Genomic DNA, 16056 nt, shown 5'->3' with positions numbered 1-16056 from the left:
TTTTTTTTTTTTCTTTTTTTGCTCTTAAGAGAATTTTTTTTTTAACTCACGTCTAAAATGTCTTTTAGGTAATCACCCCAATATCAAAGAAAGCTCCTGCTCATCTCAGAAAGGAAGCTCTTCCTCCAGCTTCATTTCGTCCAAAACATCCCAATTACACAGCAAAACCTGTCATAGTCTCTGAAAATGAGGATACCAAATATGTGCAAAAAGCTACAGAAAATGGGGGAATAGTGAAGACAATAGAAGAGAAAGCTATTGAAGGTATCAAAAAGAAATGAAAATCCAGTTCTGGAAACCCTTTAAATATGGCATATTAATGTTAAAACACCTCTTAGTTAATACTAGTTAGATGCTTAGGTAGTTAAATGTGTTATTTTGTATTTTGATGCTGTATATTACATTCATGCATATAGTATGCTATCTATGCATACTGCTGTGTGGTATACAGTGTTAATGACTCAAGCCTTTAGTTCTATGTGCAACACTTCCAGATGATGATCAGGGAATGATGGATTTTGATGAGGAGGACTTTGATGAACCTATGGAAGCAGAGCATGTGGAAACTATACCTGAGACAGCTGAAAGCTTGAAGAGAGGCAAGGAAATTGAAAAGAAGGAGACAGAGCAGCTGGAATCAGAGAAGAAAGAGACATCTGTCTCGTAAGAAACTTTTTCTTTTTTTTTTCCTTCCACCAGTAAGCCTTAGATTGATCTTCATATTTGACTTTGCCAATGGGATAATTGTGATGCAGACGGAATGATGATAATGCTACGCAATTTTTTTTTTTTTGTAGTGACATTAAAACTTGCAATGTTGAACATGCTGATAGCTACTTAATTGAAAAATGCTTGATGTTTTTGGGATTTAGCACATGACAGCATAACAGGTATTTTAGTACATTGAGGTGACTCAATGTGGGTGTTGGACAATGAACTTTGATGCCAGTAAGCAAAAATGAGGAATTGCTAAAGATGCTTATTCTAAGCAGCTGTGAAGGTATTTCATAACATTAGTTGTAGTTAAAAGGATTGTTTCTAAAAGTAATTTCACATGATGAATGGCTATGTCTTTGGAAATAGGAAAAAAGGGTTTTTTCCCTTTTTTTTTTTGTTTGGAGGAATCTTGAATCATACGTTTCCATAATTTTAAGCTGTAAAATATTTGAATGATGAAAAAGACTTAAACATTTAATGACTGAAAAGGTATTTTTGTAGAAATAATCTGTTGTTTCCACTGAGCGACTTGTACAGATGGATTGATACATTTATTACATAGTCTTGAATGACCAAGGCTGAAGTACCAGGTGAATGATTGTTAATCTATGTGTTGTGTACTAAGAACCATACTTGTGTGTGGGTTTCTGTCTGTCACTCCATCCTTCTTTTCAGAAGAAATCTGAGGAAACCCAGCTGTTGGGAATGTTTCTTGGTAGTGGAAAGAGCAACAGAAGATGTGAGAGTATAGGGCTGAAAAAAGGCAAAACAATAGTGGTAATAGTGAAGGCACAATTTTACTTTTTCTTTCTTTCTTCTTCTGCAAAACCTGCAGAAGTTGTTCTCTCCCAGGTATCTCATGTTGGGACAGAATTGATGAGGATGAAGCTGATCTAGTAGTACCAGAAGTTCAGCTGGACCCCAGTCTTCTTCCACTTGTGAATGGGGAAAATGGTGATCAAGTCTTAAGATTTTATTGGCTGGATGCTTATGAAGATCAGTACAGTCAGCCAGGTAATTGTTCAGCTAAAGGCAGAAAATGTTATTCTGATTCTTTTTACGTAACTGGGATTTTCAAGACTTGCCTAAATTATGTACAGATACCCCATCTCTCTGTGCTCTGTAACTTGTACATTCATCTCTTGTTTTTCCATACCTCTGTCCTCAGTGCAGGGCACTATGACTGGGAAAAGTAAGAATGTCATCTCTTGGTCTAGTGTAGCAGTAGGGAGGTACAAAGGGAGCTACTAGCACTTCTCAGTGTTGGTGACCCGTTGGCCGCCTTAAAACCCTGTACACTCCAGGAATAAGCTGATGTTGTTAATTTCTTACTCAGTGATGCAACAATTGAGCATGCTTTCTTCTTGTTTCTGGAAATGTAACTTAAAATTCCGGTGGATTATGAGAAAGCCTGTACAATAGCAGTTGCATGATTTTATACGAAGGAAAGGTATGCCTGTCAAGGGAGGAAGGTGACCTGAAAAATACAAGGTCTATCTAGATCCCTTTATTCAAACTATCTAAATCTTGAAGATTGTCTCTGGATTATTGTCCCTAAAATACTTTGTGCAGTTGAAGTGTGAATCCTAGCTCTAATCATCTTCAAAACTGCAGCATTCTGATCTCAGCCCTGACAAAAGAAGTTGTGTTCACATCTGTTCTAAGCACTTCCCATCCGTTCTCTCATTTCATCAGCAGCTTTAGGATCTTGGGTTTCTAATTTGTGCTTCATGTAGGTTTACCGGAAGGTTCTTCCATATGTTTTTGAAGGTTTTTTAGGTTGATGCTGTAAGCATTGAGTCAGATATGTTTCTTTGTTACACCTTTTGTTGTGAGTTGGGATGCCAAACTTAAATATGAGACTCGGCTGGGCTGAACAGCTTGGTGATGGGAGTGGTAATAATCATAGATATCTTGATGAAATCAATGGCTTTAATATAAAATTGCTGCTTTTAAAGACCCCACTATTGTTCTTTTTCCTTTTTTTTGTCTTCTAAGTCAGTAGTTGCTGAATGGAACATAATTATGAAAGGATTTCTGTTCCTCGCATGCAAGGAGTGTTCTTTTCTCATTATGACTTTTTCAGAATTGAATAATAAAGACTGCACCTGTTTTCAATTAGTAATGTAGAAGGGAAAATTTTGATACTGCTTTTTGTTTAACATGTTCATGATCTTTGTTTATGCCTCATTTGCTATGATGTCAAATGCATTGCCTGAAGAGTAAATACTATAGCATAATCATAAGACTTTCAAACTTAATGATTTTTTGGAGGCTTACTTTTCATAACTCCCTTTACTATCTTAGGCAGAGAATTTGAGAATTGTAATCCTATTAACATTTTAAAGAAATAACGAATAAAACCTGCCCTTTCCCCTTCTGGTTCACTGATAGCATGATCTTTTTCTCACAAACTTTGTGTTTTATAAGCTTTACTTCCATTTTTTCATTCTTTCATCCTTCCATGATCAGGCTTACAGGGGATAGGGCCCAATATCTCGTCTATTATTTCTTGGTTTTACTTATGAAATGTCTCTGAAAACCCTTTGAGGCTAGCCCTGCTTTCATTGGAGGGGAGCAGGGGAAGGGAGGTGGTGGGGTGTGGGTGTGTGTGTTCAATTAGGTGACCTCCAAAGGTTCCTTCCATCATGAATTCTGTGAAATCTGGGGATTAAGACCACTTATTTGTCCATGCTAGAGTTGATTGAAGTTTGTCTTTGCAATCCAGGCAGCCTTTTACCCTGTCTTTTGCTCAGGTATGCTTCTTTCTACCTCACCTGCTTATATGTATGCCTCTGACAGGTTAACTTCTCCATGCTCTTAATATTGCCAGCTGTTCAAGTAACTAACTACTGTTTTGTGGTCTATCCCATAGTTTCATCTTTCTGTATGATACAAACCTGAAGTTTTTATCCCTTTAAAAAAAAAAAAAAAAAGATAGATTGCTGGGGACAAGAACTTCCATCTTCCCTGTCACTTAGGTCTGTAATTGGAGCTCTTTCTAGATCCTTTTATTCAAACTGTCTAAATCTTGAAGATTGCCTCTGTATTAAAATCTCTAAAATACTTTGTGCAGCTGAAGCTTGTATCCTTGCTCTTATCATCTTCAAAACTGCAGCATTCTCTGTCCTTGACAAAAGTAGTCTTGTTCACATCTATTCCAAGCACTCAAGAAATGATTTTTCTTAGCCTGTCACTCTAACTCTGTCATCCATTTTAGTGCATCTTCATTGATTTGTCTTCAATCTAATGGAGTAAGAAAGGTGCCTTTACATCTGATAGATCGCATGGCAAAGATAAATTATAACTCTTAACCAGGGTCTTGTTTGTGCATGGTCAGACCAAGGAGAAACTCAGGTCCCAAAATCTTCTGTTTCTGAGACTGTCTCACCTCTGATATTTCTGATTTCATCAATAGTAGTGTACTGTAAGAAGAGCGTCTTTCATGTAATCAAATTCCAAATTATTTGCAGCTTGAAGGGAACTCAGGTGAAGCCAGGTTTTTGAGTTGTAGTTGGAAGTTTAGTTTACTTGTAATTCACAAACTGTACCTTAAAGCCAGCTGGCTTTGTTCTCTGTCAGAGTTTAACATCACTTGATTAGCGGTTTGCAGCATTTTGTGCTAATACCAAGTTCTCTGTGGCTCAGAGATGTGCATGTACGATAATGACGTGATCCACAGTGAAGTCAGTTGCGCTGGTCCTGCTTTGTATAGGCTTTCTGAATATCTGTCTTGGTTACAACTGCTGTCTTAACATCCAGGATTTCTTGTGATGACATACATCTTTCAGTGTCCTCACAAAAGTTAGATATAGTCAGTTGAAAACTTTTTACAGTTGATCAGCTTCTAGTTGTTGTCTTCAGAATGTATTTCTACGGGTTTTATTAGTAGTAGCATCTTGATCTCACAGTACTAAAGTGTAGGAAAAATGAGTTAATTGTACTGGTCTAGCTGAAGAAAGAAAAATTGTAGATAGCACATGTTTCAGGAGTGATTGACAGCACAGGCATTCTGATTATCTTCAGCTTTCTCTGACTTCTCTCTCCTTCCTCCTTCTCCCCATGAATTAACAAACTATTGTAGGTAGAAATGGAGTATCAGAACAGAAATCTGAGACTGGCTACATGATACCATTTTGAATTTCACATATCAAGGTGTCACTATGGTGATGGAGGTAGGGGCATGAAGAACTATACAGGTATATCTATTTGTAAAGCGGGTGTTTAAAACAATTTAGAATGTGCTGATACATCAGAAAGATCTGTTGTTCAAGGACCTAAACCAGAAATGGTTGTGTTTCTATGCAAGAATACATAATAAGCTGCTCTAAGCAACATTAAGAATGATTAACTGAAGAATTGCGTGTTGAATTCTTTGCCCTTCTTCCTCAGGCGTGGTATTTTTGTTTGGCAAAGTTTGGATTGAATCTGCGAACACTTATGTCAGCTGTTGTGTGACAGTGAAAAATATTGAGAGAACTGTTTATCTACTGCCACGTGAAACAGTAAGTATATCTTTTAAGCATGTCAGACATAAGTACCTTTCATTCTGCTTATGGCAGGTTATGAGTTCTAGCAGTGTGTTTATGCGAACTGTTGAAGCCAGTCTTGTCTGATGTAGGTGGTGAAGTTAAGTACAATGTATACACAGTATATCATGTGAGGTGCAGAGTAGAGTGTTGCTGCTTCCCCTCTAACTAACAGTTGCAGACAAATCGTTACCTTTAGGCTTGCTGCTTAGGAAATAAAGTTTTCTTGAAGTATTATTAGAAAACTTAGTGCTTTGTAAACACTTTGTTTCAAATAATATTTTTTAAATTTGGGTTTTCTTCGCTGATTGCATTGTAGTTTTCCCTTAAAGAAGAGAAACAAGATTTCATAATAGCAAAGCAAAATTAAATTTATTAGTCATGTCTGCTGGCACTTTTTGTTAATTTGTAAAACCTAACTTCTGTTTTTGAGGAAATCGACCTATCCGTTGGCAAAGAGACAGAGACTCCAGTAACTATAATGAGTGTTTTCAAGGAATTTAATGACTGCATTTCACCAAAGTATAAGATCATGAAGTTCAAATCCAAGGTTTGTCTACAAGCATCCTATTTAGTCATTTTCTATTGTTCTATTTATAAGGTGGGAAGTCTGAAACACTGCCCAGTAGGGGAGGTTATGCTGAAATGCAAATATGTAACTCCTGATATGTGTAAGTGTACCTGCTTGTAAAAGCCATTCCAGTGTCTTCCTAAATATCCATACTCCTTTAAGAACAGTAAATCTACAACATGATTGTTTTGCCAGAAGTTTGACCATACTGCTTTTGAAAATACTTACTTATTAGCTTCTTTGAAACTGGGTTGAATGTCAAGGCTGTCTTGTTTGCTTGCTGAGCTGTTTTTGAGAATACAGAACAGATAGAAGTTCTGATACCTAAAGCTTGTCATGGTGTCAAAGTTTAAAATGAAAGATTGTGTTGTCCAGCAGATAGGTTAGTACACTGAGATTAGACCATCTTTGCATATGACCAGGTGTCATGTTGAACTTCATCTCTTGGCATGTCTCATCCTCCTTCTCACCTCTACACGTTTGTCTTTTTTAGTACACGTGCTGTTCTGAGCATGGACTGTCATAATGCATTTATACAGGAGGTAACAAGATGTAAGGGCTGCCATCCAGTCTTGAACTTAGCTGTTCCAGGCTTACAGTTACGGGCAGTAGTCTTATTTTGCTGTGTTCTGTTTGCTCAACAAATCCTTGAACACTGGAAAAACAAAATATTGCTATAATTGGAAATTTGCACATACAATAATACTTGTCGTAAGTCTGTAGGGAAAGAGCTGATGCTGCTGATAGTGTTGCAGATTTGGACTGAATTAGTTTGCTAGTGTGAGAGGTTTCTTGTTTGTTTACATAGAGCGTTTGTCTTTTGGTGGGGAGTGGGGGCAGGGGTGGGGAGTTTGTGTGGGGAAAAGCGGCTAACATGCAAGTTGGAGGAAAAGATTTGTTCAGAGTGTACTGCTCAGATACTTTCCCATTTCTTGAAGTAACATGTCATTAGTCGGGCAAAGCTGGCTTTCATTGTAATTGGTGGTGTGGAATTAGTTCTAACTTTTCCCAGGCTGGCAGTCTTGTGCCTTCATAGGATTCATTTCTGAATAGTTGATCAGGGAATGGGATGGCAAGTAAAAATGTGGGAAGAATGGAATTTAACAGTATGTAAATGAGAGAAAATAAAACCAAGTTCATAGGGTAATTCCATTTGGAGGTCATTTAATCCAAAGCTAGAGTACTTCTGAAAGCTTAAATTGTTAAAGTGAGAATGTGAGCAGTGTTTCTCAAATGGCAGATTCATGCAAGACATGACATCTTTTCATCAATGTGTAGCTTCGTCCGTTATTTACATCATTCAGGGAAAATGCAAGTGTCATTAGTACTTTGTAAAACTTTTGTTCTAGGTTATTTACTCTTTCAAAACTGGTGCAAATTTAGCTTTTTCAGTTTTCTCAGTGTTATTTCTCTTGTATAGTTGATTTATAACTATGGGGATTGGAAAGGGATGAATTTAACAATAGGTAAAAAACAAATTTGTAATAGCTCACTGTTCAAAGACCCTTTCAGGAATGAGGGAGGAAACTCGGAACAAATCAGTTCTTCATTAAAAGAGAGGATATAAACCCTTGTGCTCTAGAAATGGAAGGAGGGGGAAAGGCTTTTGAAAAGACTCAGATCTGCTAACAGAATCTTAGGAAACCTCCACCTGCTCCATGGTGTGCTAAGGAAGAATAGTGTGAGTGAGGTAGGGGAGTAATATAGTTTAACCTTCAAAGATGGCTTTTAAAAATAAAGGTAAACCATATGCAGGAAGTATTTGAACTGTTATTCCTGATGTTGGTTGCAAGCGTATCAAATTTTTACTGAGTTTACACAGAACTCGGGGTGAAAGACCCAGTGGTGTTGTCCGGACACGTAGCTGCAGTGCATCTGGGGTTCTTGGGTGTAACACAGGAGTGATCCCTAGCAGGAATAGGGAAGTAGCAGCACTAAGGCACTGTTCAGATCTTACCCAGAATATTGTAACACTTGATCATCCTGATGAGGAAAGATTAACTCAAGTGACAACAGGTACAAAAGATGGTAATTTGAAGGATGAGACAAAAGGAGAATCAGTTATGCCAGAGATAACTGAAAGAGCTTTAATTTTTTTTTAGCCTAGTAAAATGAAGGATAATGGTAAGACCTTTTTGCTCTTCAAAAATGTTAAAAGGGGATGAGCAGCAAGAAAGCTATTTAAAGGACAGTTTTAGCAAAAGAACAAATTTATAAATTTTAATTCATGACTGAATTTGTCAGGATAGTTGGGGGTGCAGAAGCTCTGGAATAACCTACTAGAATTGTTTCTGAACAGTAAGAATTCAAATTCTGTTTGAATTCATCAGACTCTTCAGTAAACTGAATTTTACTAACATGGTAAAAGGCTATACAGCTTTATTTTGCTGGCATAATTTTCTGCTGATTTTGATAGTTAACTGCCTCCTAGAAGGGTTTAATGAGAACTGGAGCTAGCAGGAGAGTGTGACACTAGTAAGGTGGGGATAAGAGAAAAGGTAGGATTGAAGAGCAGGGCTGTTGGTGGGGCCTTTGGAGGATTATTAAGGGGAAGTATTACAGTAATTCAGCTATTCTAGCTTAACACAAAATTGACTGTGAACAAGTGGCACCAAATCTGTCCAGGCTTACATCTCTGCAGCAGTGGGGTCCTTTTGCTGCCTGCAAGGTAACTGTGCAAGTAGTGGGGTTGTTGCATTACTGCACCCTCCTTTTGTTTCTCTCTGAGAGACCTCAGTTTGCCTTGTTATATAGCTTATTAATGTTTTTCGTAAGGAGTCATCATCTTTCTTTTCATTGCAGTCATATCACCTGTTATGCAGCCCTTGAATCTGTGTTTCCATAGGGGTGTGCAGAGCTCTCAAACTGAAATGGTGGTGGCACTCAGCTGAGTAAATGCTCAAAAAAGTGATGTCCACACAGTTGTGACTGTATGTGGTTAAGAGCTAATATGTTTTAGAAGAACCGCCCTGTTCTGTGATGTGCAGTGTTCCACTGCTGTGTTGTTAAGGGATGGTGTTTTGGAAGATTTTTAAAAGGCTAATAGCAATATTGCTCAGGTGAGCAGAGCACTTGTGAGCAATGCATTCAGAGCAACACGAAGTCTCAGTTTTGGCATAGTACTGTGAAACTGAGAAACTCTTACTCTTCCATCACTAGCTGGAAAAGTTACTAGCATACCTGCCATGTACCCAAAGTTCTTCTATTCAGAGTAACCAGTTTTGTGATGATGGGGAGAGAGCCAGTATTTATACACTGAGACAAGTTGTTCTCTACGCGTGTGTGGGTCTGCATCTTGGCCTTGCCAGCACCAAACTTGGTCCCTACTAACAGATACACTTAAGCCATATCATTTCCTCCTGCACCTGCTGCTAATTGTCGCTTCAATGGGTTGCACTGCTGCCAAGTTAGCAAGTCTTCACAAATCAATTTGAAAGCAGCCTTACTCCACTTAGGAACTTAGCAGCTAATCACTGCTGCTCATTTCTGCTCTCTGAAGGGCCACTTGAAGGGCAGATTACTCTGCAGCAAAGCATTCATTCACTGCAGTTATGACCAGACGCTTGTGTAATTGAGCTGAGCTCTGTGGAATAAGCAGATGAATCACTGCAGCATACTATTTTTACGCTATGTTCGGCTTGCGTTTGCAACAAGAACTTCTTTGAAGCCTGAGAGGTTGTGGGATTTTTTTAATTAAAAAAAAAAAGGAGGGGGGGGCACCAATAATATGTGCTAAAAGCAGTGCATTGCCATCTGTTATGTTAGAGCTATGGTGTACTGCTCATGTGAGGTGCTGCTTTGGCTCAACAGTTCAGATCTACATTTGCATGCTAATTTGTAATGCTGTTCTGACTTCATAGTGGTGCTCTTGTACCAAGTTATATTACTTTTTTCTGCTTCCATGTAGCTGTTGATGCCATAGTTGTTGCTATAAATAGGAAGGCAAATCTAGAAGAGGGCCCTCTCCTCTCCTCTCCTACCTAGGCTTTGCAGCCTTAAAATTGCAGTGTTATGAGAAGTAGCAATCTTACCTGCTCATTGTAGTGCTCTGAGGGAGCTATTGCTGATGCTATTAATTCAAGGAAAAACATCCCAACCCCAAACAAGTTCCAGTTTACCTAACTGTGCATGTATTTTGTTTATTTGTAAATTTTATTCCAGTTTATGGCAACTTTGTTTTTTCTTATTCTAGTGGTACATTATGCTGAGTCTGTGTATAATGTGCTGAACTTACTGCACCGTCCAGTCAAAATATGCTTTTTAATTTTAAGGGGCCTCTAGGAATTCTTGTAGTAAGAGTAATGTTCTGGCAGAGTTATGGCATAACATAATAACAATAATATATAACAGTAGTGCAGATGGTTTGTGAAGTATTACAGGGCAGAGCATGCATATTACAGGGTAGAACATGGCATTTCAGCAGGTACCATAGAGTTGTGGCACAGGATATTGTAATTATTTGGAAAATGAAGGTAGTTATTCTTGGAAACTGACAAGCTGTGCATGTTGTGGAAAATCATTATTGTTCTTGAAGGAAGCAGAAGTGATACTTTCCGTGGAGTTGTGCTGAACTTGAGGCTGCTTTAAACTGCCTTTGTTAGAGATACGTAAACAAACTTGACTACTTTCTAGTAAAACCCAAGTCACTCAGAATGAAAAATATAATACTGTCATAGAAGTGATTCTATTCTAAGCATGTAATAAAGTAAACAGCTCACAGATGGTTGGGCAATCAGTTCTTTTGGGTGCCTGTCTGAAGTGCTGGTACACTAAAGCATGCAGAATAAAAGGAGGAACTTTGTGTAGTTACAGGACTACGATCTCATGGGGATCATGGACACGTGGTGGGTGAGGACGTTGTTAAGAGGACAGGCTGGGATGGTGAGGAGGGGGAGTCCCTTTTACATGTCAGAGCAATGGGAATGCATGGAGCCCTGCCTAAAGATGGGCACAGAGCCAAGCAGGATTAGAGGCAGACTAATGGAGGTGACATCGTGGTGGAAAAAGAAAAGTGAAAGCCCACCTGAAGTTGATTCTGGTGAGGGAGGCAAAGACCAGTAGGAAGGGCTTCTATAGGTGCAGGAGGACTAGGGGAGAATGTGGGCCTGCTGCTTAAAGGGACAAGATATGTGGTGACAAAGGGCATGGGAAAGGCCGAGATACTCAGTGTCTTCTTCACCTTGGTCTTTACTGCTAAGTCCAGCCTTCAGCAATCCCTGACCCCAACAGACCAGAAGGAAAGCCTGAAACAAAGACTTGTCCTCAGTGGAGGAGGATCAGGTTGGGAACATTTAAACAAATTGGACAGACACAGGTGCATGGGACCTAATGGGATGCACCCATGCATGTAGAGGGAGCTGGCCGGTGTCATTACGAGGCCACACTTTGTTATCTTTAAAAGGTCATATTGATCAGAGGAGGTTCCTAAGCACTGGAAGAAAGCAAATGTCAAAGCTGTCCTCAGGATGGGCAAGGAGGAGGAGATTCCAGGGGACTAGAGGCTGGTCAGCCTCGCCTCAAGCCCTGGGAAAAGGTGGTGGAGCAACTAATTGTGAAAACAACTGTTTTCCAGACACACAAAGCACAAGAAGGTGCTTGGGAGCGTTTGGTGCGGATTTACAAAGGGGAAATCACGCTTCTAAGCTGGTAACTTTCTGTGAAGAGATGAAGGGCTTGGTGCACAAAGGGGAGAGCAGGGGCTGTTGTTTATCTTGACTTTAGTAAGGCTTTCAACACTGTCTCCCATAGCATCCTCAAGGACAAACTGATGAAATATGGGCTAGGGAAGTGGCCACGGAGGCGGACTGAAAACCAGCTGCACTGCTGGGCTCCAAGGGTTGCGATCAGCAGCACAAAGTCCAGGCAAAGGTCAGTCCCTCCTGGCGTACACCAGGGTCGATAGCGGATGCAGTCCCGTTTAGAGTCTGTGTTAATGACTTGGAGGATGGCGCAGAATGTACCCTCAGCAAGTCTGCAGACAGTACAAAACAGGGAGGAGTGGCTGATGTGCCAGATGGCTGTGCTGCTGTTTAGAGGGACCTTGACAAACTGCAGATGTCTCAAGGCCTACAGGAATCTCATCAAGTTCAACAAAGGGAAATAACAAGTCCTGCACTAGGAGAGGAATAACCCCATGGACTCAGGGACTGACCAGGTGGAAAGCAGCTTTGCAGAAAAAGACCTGGTCATGCTGGTAGACATGAAGTAGGACAAGAGCCAGCAATGTACCCTTGCAGCAAAGGTGGCCACGGGCACCCTGGGCTGCGTGAGGGAGAGCACTGACAGCAGATCTCAGGGAGGCCGTCCTTCCCCCTTACGCAGCCCTGGTGAGACACTGTGGAGTGCTGCCTTCAGCTGAGCTCCCTTCTATGAGAAAGATGTGCAAGTCCAGCACAGGACCACAAAGATAATGACAGGGCCTGGAGCATCTGTCATGTGAGAGGCTGACAGACCTGGGACTGCTCAGCTGGGAGAAGAGAAGGTTTGGGGTGAGGGATTGGTGGTGCAAATCCTATCGTTGTGTATGAACATCTGGTGGGCAGGAGTAAAGACGACTCTGGCAGACTCTTCTCATTGGTGCCCAATGGAGGACAAGAGCAATAGGTACCATTAGAAACACATGAAATTTATCAGAACATAAAGCACTTTTTTGCAGTAAGGAAGGTCAGGCACTGGCACAGGTTGACCAGAGAGACTGTGGAGTCTCCATCCTTGGGGATATTCAAAACCAAACTGGAGAGGGCCTTGTGCAACTCGCTCTAGTTGACTCAGCCCTGAACAGGCGGCTGGACTAGACAATCTCTGGAGATGCCTTTCCATCTCAGCTGTTTTATGACTTTGTGGTGGTCTGCAACCACCAATTCTCTCATGAGTGTGTCTAAAGCTTGTGAATTTACAGAACGTTTCTGAGATTCCTTAGCTATTAAACATGTATGGTTTTTGTTTTGTAACGGTTAGTATACTTGTAAGTTAATTCTGTAGAAACTCTTAATGCTGAGAAGACCTAAAGAGATTAAATATAAGTACTAAAACATTCTTACTGTCCTTAAATGGTTATAATGAGTTGTGGAATTGGTAATATATAATCAAGCCCATGATATTTGAGATGTATGTTTTGGCTGGTCTTTATTTCACTAGCTTTCTTATTGGACAGAATAAATATTCAGTTGGGAGATACTGAAAAAATAATATCTTTGTTTTATATAGAAAGTGGAAAAATATTATGCTTTTGAGATCCCAGATGTTCCAGCAAAATCTGAATACTTAGAAGTTAAATATTCGGTGAGTATAATTAATCTGATGAAAGACTGTAACCTGCTTTCTTACCTAATTAAAAATTTTGATTTTACTAAAAAAAAAAAAAAAAATTTGAAGGATTTGATCTTTGGTAGGTAGTGACTGTACCTCTGTTGCAGTGTGTATTTAGTTGCTCGTTGTCTTGTAATTTAAAAAAAAAAAGAGGTTAATTGTGGGAAAGAAACACACAGTTAATACCTAAGCTTCTGGCTTTTTTGTTGTCATTTAGATGTTGGTTAGTCCTTAACAAAAGCAGTTCATTACCTGGTAACCTATAACATATTGATTTATTAGCCTTAGCTCTATTTGTGTAAATAAAACATGAGGGGAAAAAATACTTCCTACAGTGGCCGCATTCCTCCCACCTTCTCCCCCAATTATAATTTGCTTATTGATTTACAATCTATATTCCCAATTATCCTGTTTTATTTTTTATCGCCTTGCTCCTGAATCAACTAACCAGCCAAACAATCCTTTAGCTGTACTGGATCAGGGCCTGAAGTACTGTAAGATTTTTTTAAAATTACTTACTACCCTTAAATGTTTTGTTGAATCCATGTCCAGAATATAGCGGATATCTCTGCTTATATGGCTCTTGGAAATAGCAGCTGGGTGAGAAAGACTTTTGTTGAAGAGCTATAAAATTGAGCAGCGAAGATGGAAAAAATTGGAAAAAAATTTCCTCAAGTACATCAGTAGCTATTCTTCATTAGCAAAAATACTTGATTTGGTTTCAAATCTAAGAGACTCAGTAGTCCTGAACCTATTGGGTCAGTTGCTGGGATAATGCCTTTTTAAACCATTTTTTTTATACCAGTTCTAGGTGCAGAAGCAGCATCCTATAGAGATTTGCTAGCTATCTCACATTTTTCTTTAGCTGTGCAGAAACTCTTTATTCAGTCTTTATATGATAGACAAAAATTAAAGCTGCAACTATCTAATTAAGTTTATAACATGAGCAGTTTCTGTATTAAAATGGTCATTGAACATTGTTGTAGCCTTGGCTGATGGTAGTATTTCTGTGTTACATCCGGGAAGGATGAAGAACTTTGCTTCAGTGAATTTTTACATTACTGTCCTGATTTTGTTATGCACCTATTTAAATTGAGTCAATAATGTAATTTCTTCAATTACTGTAAGGTATTATGGGTTAAAGCTTTGCTTGTGGGAAGTTACAGTGATTTCAGGTATTGTGTAATTTTGTTAAGGTGCTGTCTGAATATAATGTGTCAACCTTGAACACTTCTGTGGGGTGAAATGACAGAAAATGTGGGGTGAAATGACTCACTGTTTTCTGTTACTTGTTAGGCTGAATGCCCTCGGCTTCCCCAAGATCTGAAAGGACAAACATTTTCACATGTATTTGGAACTAACACCTCTAGCCTGGAACTTCTCTTGATGAGTAGGAAGATCAAAGGACCATGCTGGCTGGAAATAAAAAATCCACGTATGGTGGTTTGCATGTGAAATACTTGGTTGCTGGAAAACGCTCATAATTACAGATCGGGCGGAGGCGGGGAAATTTAAATTGTACTGATAAATTGTCATTTTGTAAATTAACCTTGCAATTTACCTGTGCAATTTCATTATCTAGTACAAATTGTAGCTTACTCTTCCTTTTTTGAGAGGTCTATCCATATAAAGTTGCACACTGTACAGATAAGATTATAACTTTGAACGGCAGTGAGAGGGAACTATGCAATGCCTAGCAGCTACTCTTTGGTGCATACCCTAAGGCCACATATACTGAGCTAAAGTCAGTCTTCTAGAAATTTATTCCTCTTTCTTCTCTTGACAGCTTAAGATTTGTATTTTTTCTGCAGATGTATCTTTTCAGGAGCAAACTGCTGCTAGATGGCTTTTTTGTTTTTGTGTTAGAGTATCTTTTCTGACACTTAGAAAAGTTTGTGGTGTGGAGCTTTTTTAGTTTGAAATCCTTTCTACCTCATGAGTGGCATGCACTGCTTACAGGTAGTTATGCCACCTTAGTCTGGCTTGGTTAGAGCCCTTTATTCAATGTGTGCTGCCTATTCCCAAGAATGTAGGGAAGTTGATCATGCTGGACAAAAGCCACATCTATTGGTGCAATGTCCTTGGGGTGCTTTGAATGTAGAATTGGCAGTATGAATGCTGACAGCAGGAGGATTCTCCTCTTCAGCACCTCGCTCAGTCACTGACAAAGCTGACACCAAGGATTTTGAGCTGGAATAGACAAGACAAATCCCTGACTGCCAAAAGACGGATTAGTTGTGATGGGTTTTCCACCAGAGATTGGCAGGCATCGGTGTACTCTCTGGCACTGATTTTAAAGGCCTAAGAGTGTTTTTTCGTCTGCACTTTTTGCCCAAGAATTGACCTTGTATTTCTTTGGCGTTTTTTTTCTTCACCTGAAAAGAGTCCAGAGCTCTTTTGTTCCTCATATCCAGTATGACAGATGTTATGGCAATGATAACCAACAGTTTGGGCAGTATTTAATTTTACTTAATGCTGATGCATGTTATCTCCCCTTAGAACCACCTTGCCTGAGCTCAGATACTGATTCCACTGATACTAATCTAAGGGAGCATTTTTTTCCCACTCTCATGTCTCTATTACAGCCTTCAGGTTCCGGAGAGCGTCTGTATCTTGATACCAGAATTGCTCATTTCAAAACTCTGGCATGGCCACTGTGTTGAAAACTGTCTGCTAAGCTGGCTAGTTATATTTGGGGGGGTGGGAATGTCTAGTTTATCAGAAGGTTCTTGCTTTCTTGTGTAGCTTCCCTTCCATACTTTCCATGGAGGGTTTTAGGGGAAGAAGTATACCTGGAAGGTTTAGAATAAGCAAGTTTAAAATAATTTGATCAGACTTCTACACCTTCTTCAAAAACTGTCATTGCTGTTCATAATGAAACTGTCTTTGCAGTTTGAGTATTCAGTGCTAGATAGCACCAGAGCTTTTCTA

General features: G+C 39.5%; 1 protein-coding gene across 1 annotated transcript in view; it reads left to right on the top strand.

Moving 5' to 3' along the window:
• Window positions 1-16056, top strand: part of POLA1 (DNA polymerase alpha 1, catalytic subunit) — a 205950-nt gene that overhangs the window by 7985 nt on the left and 181909 nt on the right. Inside the window, exons 8-14 of the mRNA XM_074814612.1 lie at window positions 69-264; window positions 495-663; window positions 1553-1731; window positions 5110-5222; window positions 5680-5796; window positions 13024-13098; window positions 14422-14560. Of these exons, the coding sequence (XP_074670713.1) occupies window positions 69-264; window positions 495-663; window positions 1553-1731; window positions 5110-5222; window positions 5680-5796; window positions 13024-13098; window positions 14422-14560 (988 nt within the window). The remainder of the gene's footprint in view (window positions 1-68; window positions 265-494; window positions 664-1552; window positions 1732-5109; window positions 5223-5679; window positions 5797-13023; window positions 13099-14421; window positions 14561-16056) is intronic.

Source organism: Strix aluco, chromosome 2 (assembly GCF_031877795.1).
Source record: "Strix aluco isolate bStrAlu1 chromosome 2, bStrAlu1.hap1, whole genome shotgun sequence".
Taxonomy (NCBI): Eukaryota; Metazoa; Chordata; class Aves; order Strigiformes; family Strigidae; genus Strix; species Strix aluco.
This window is presented reverse-complemented; position numbering and strand designations above follow the sequence as displayed.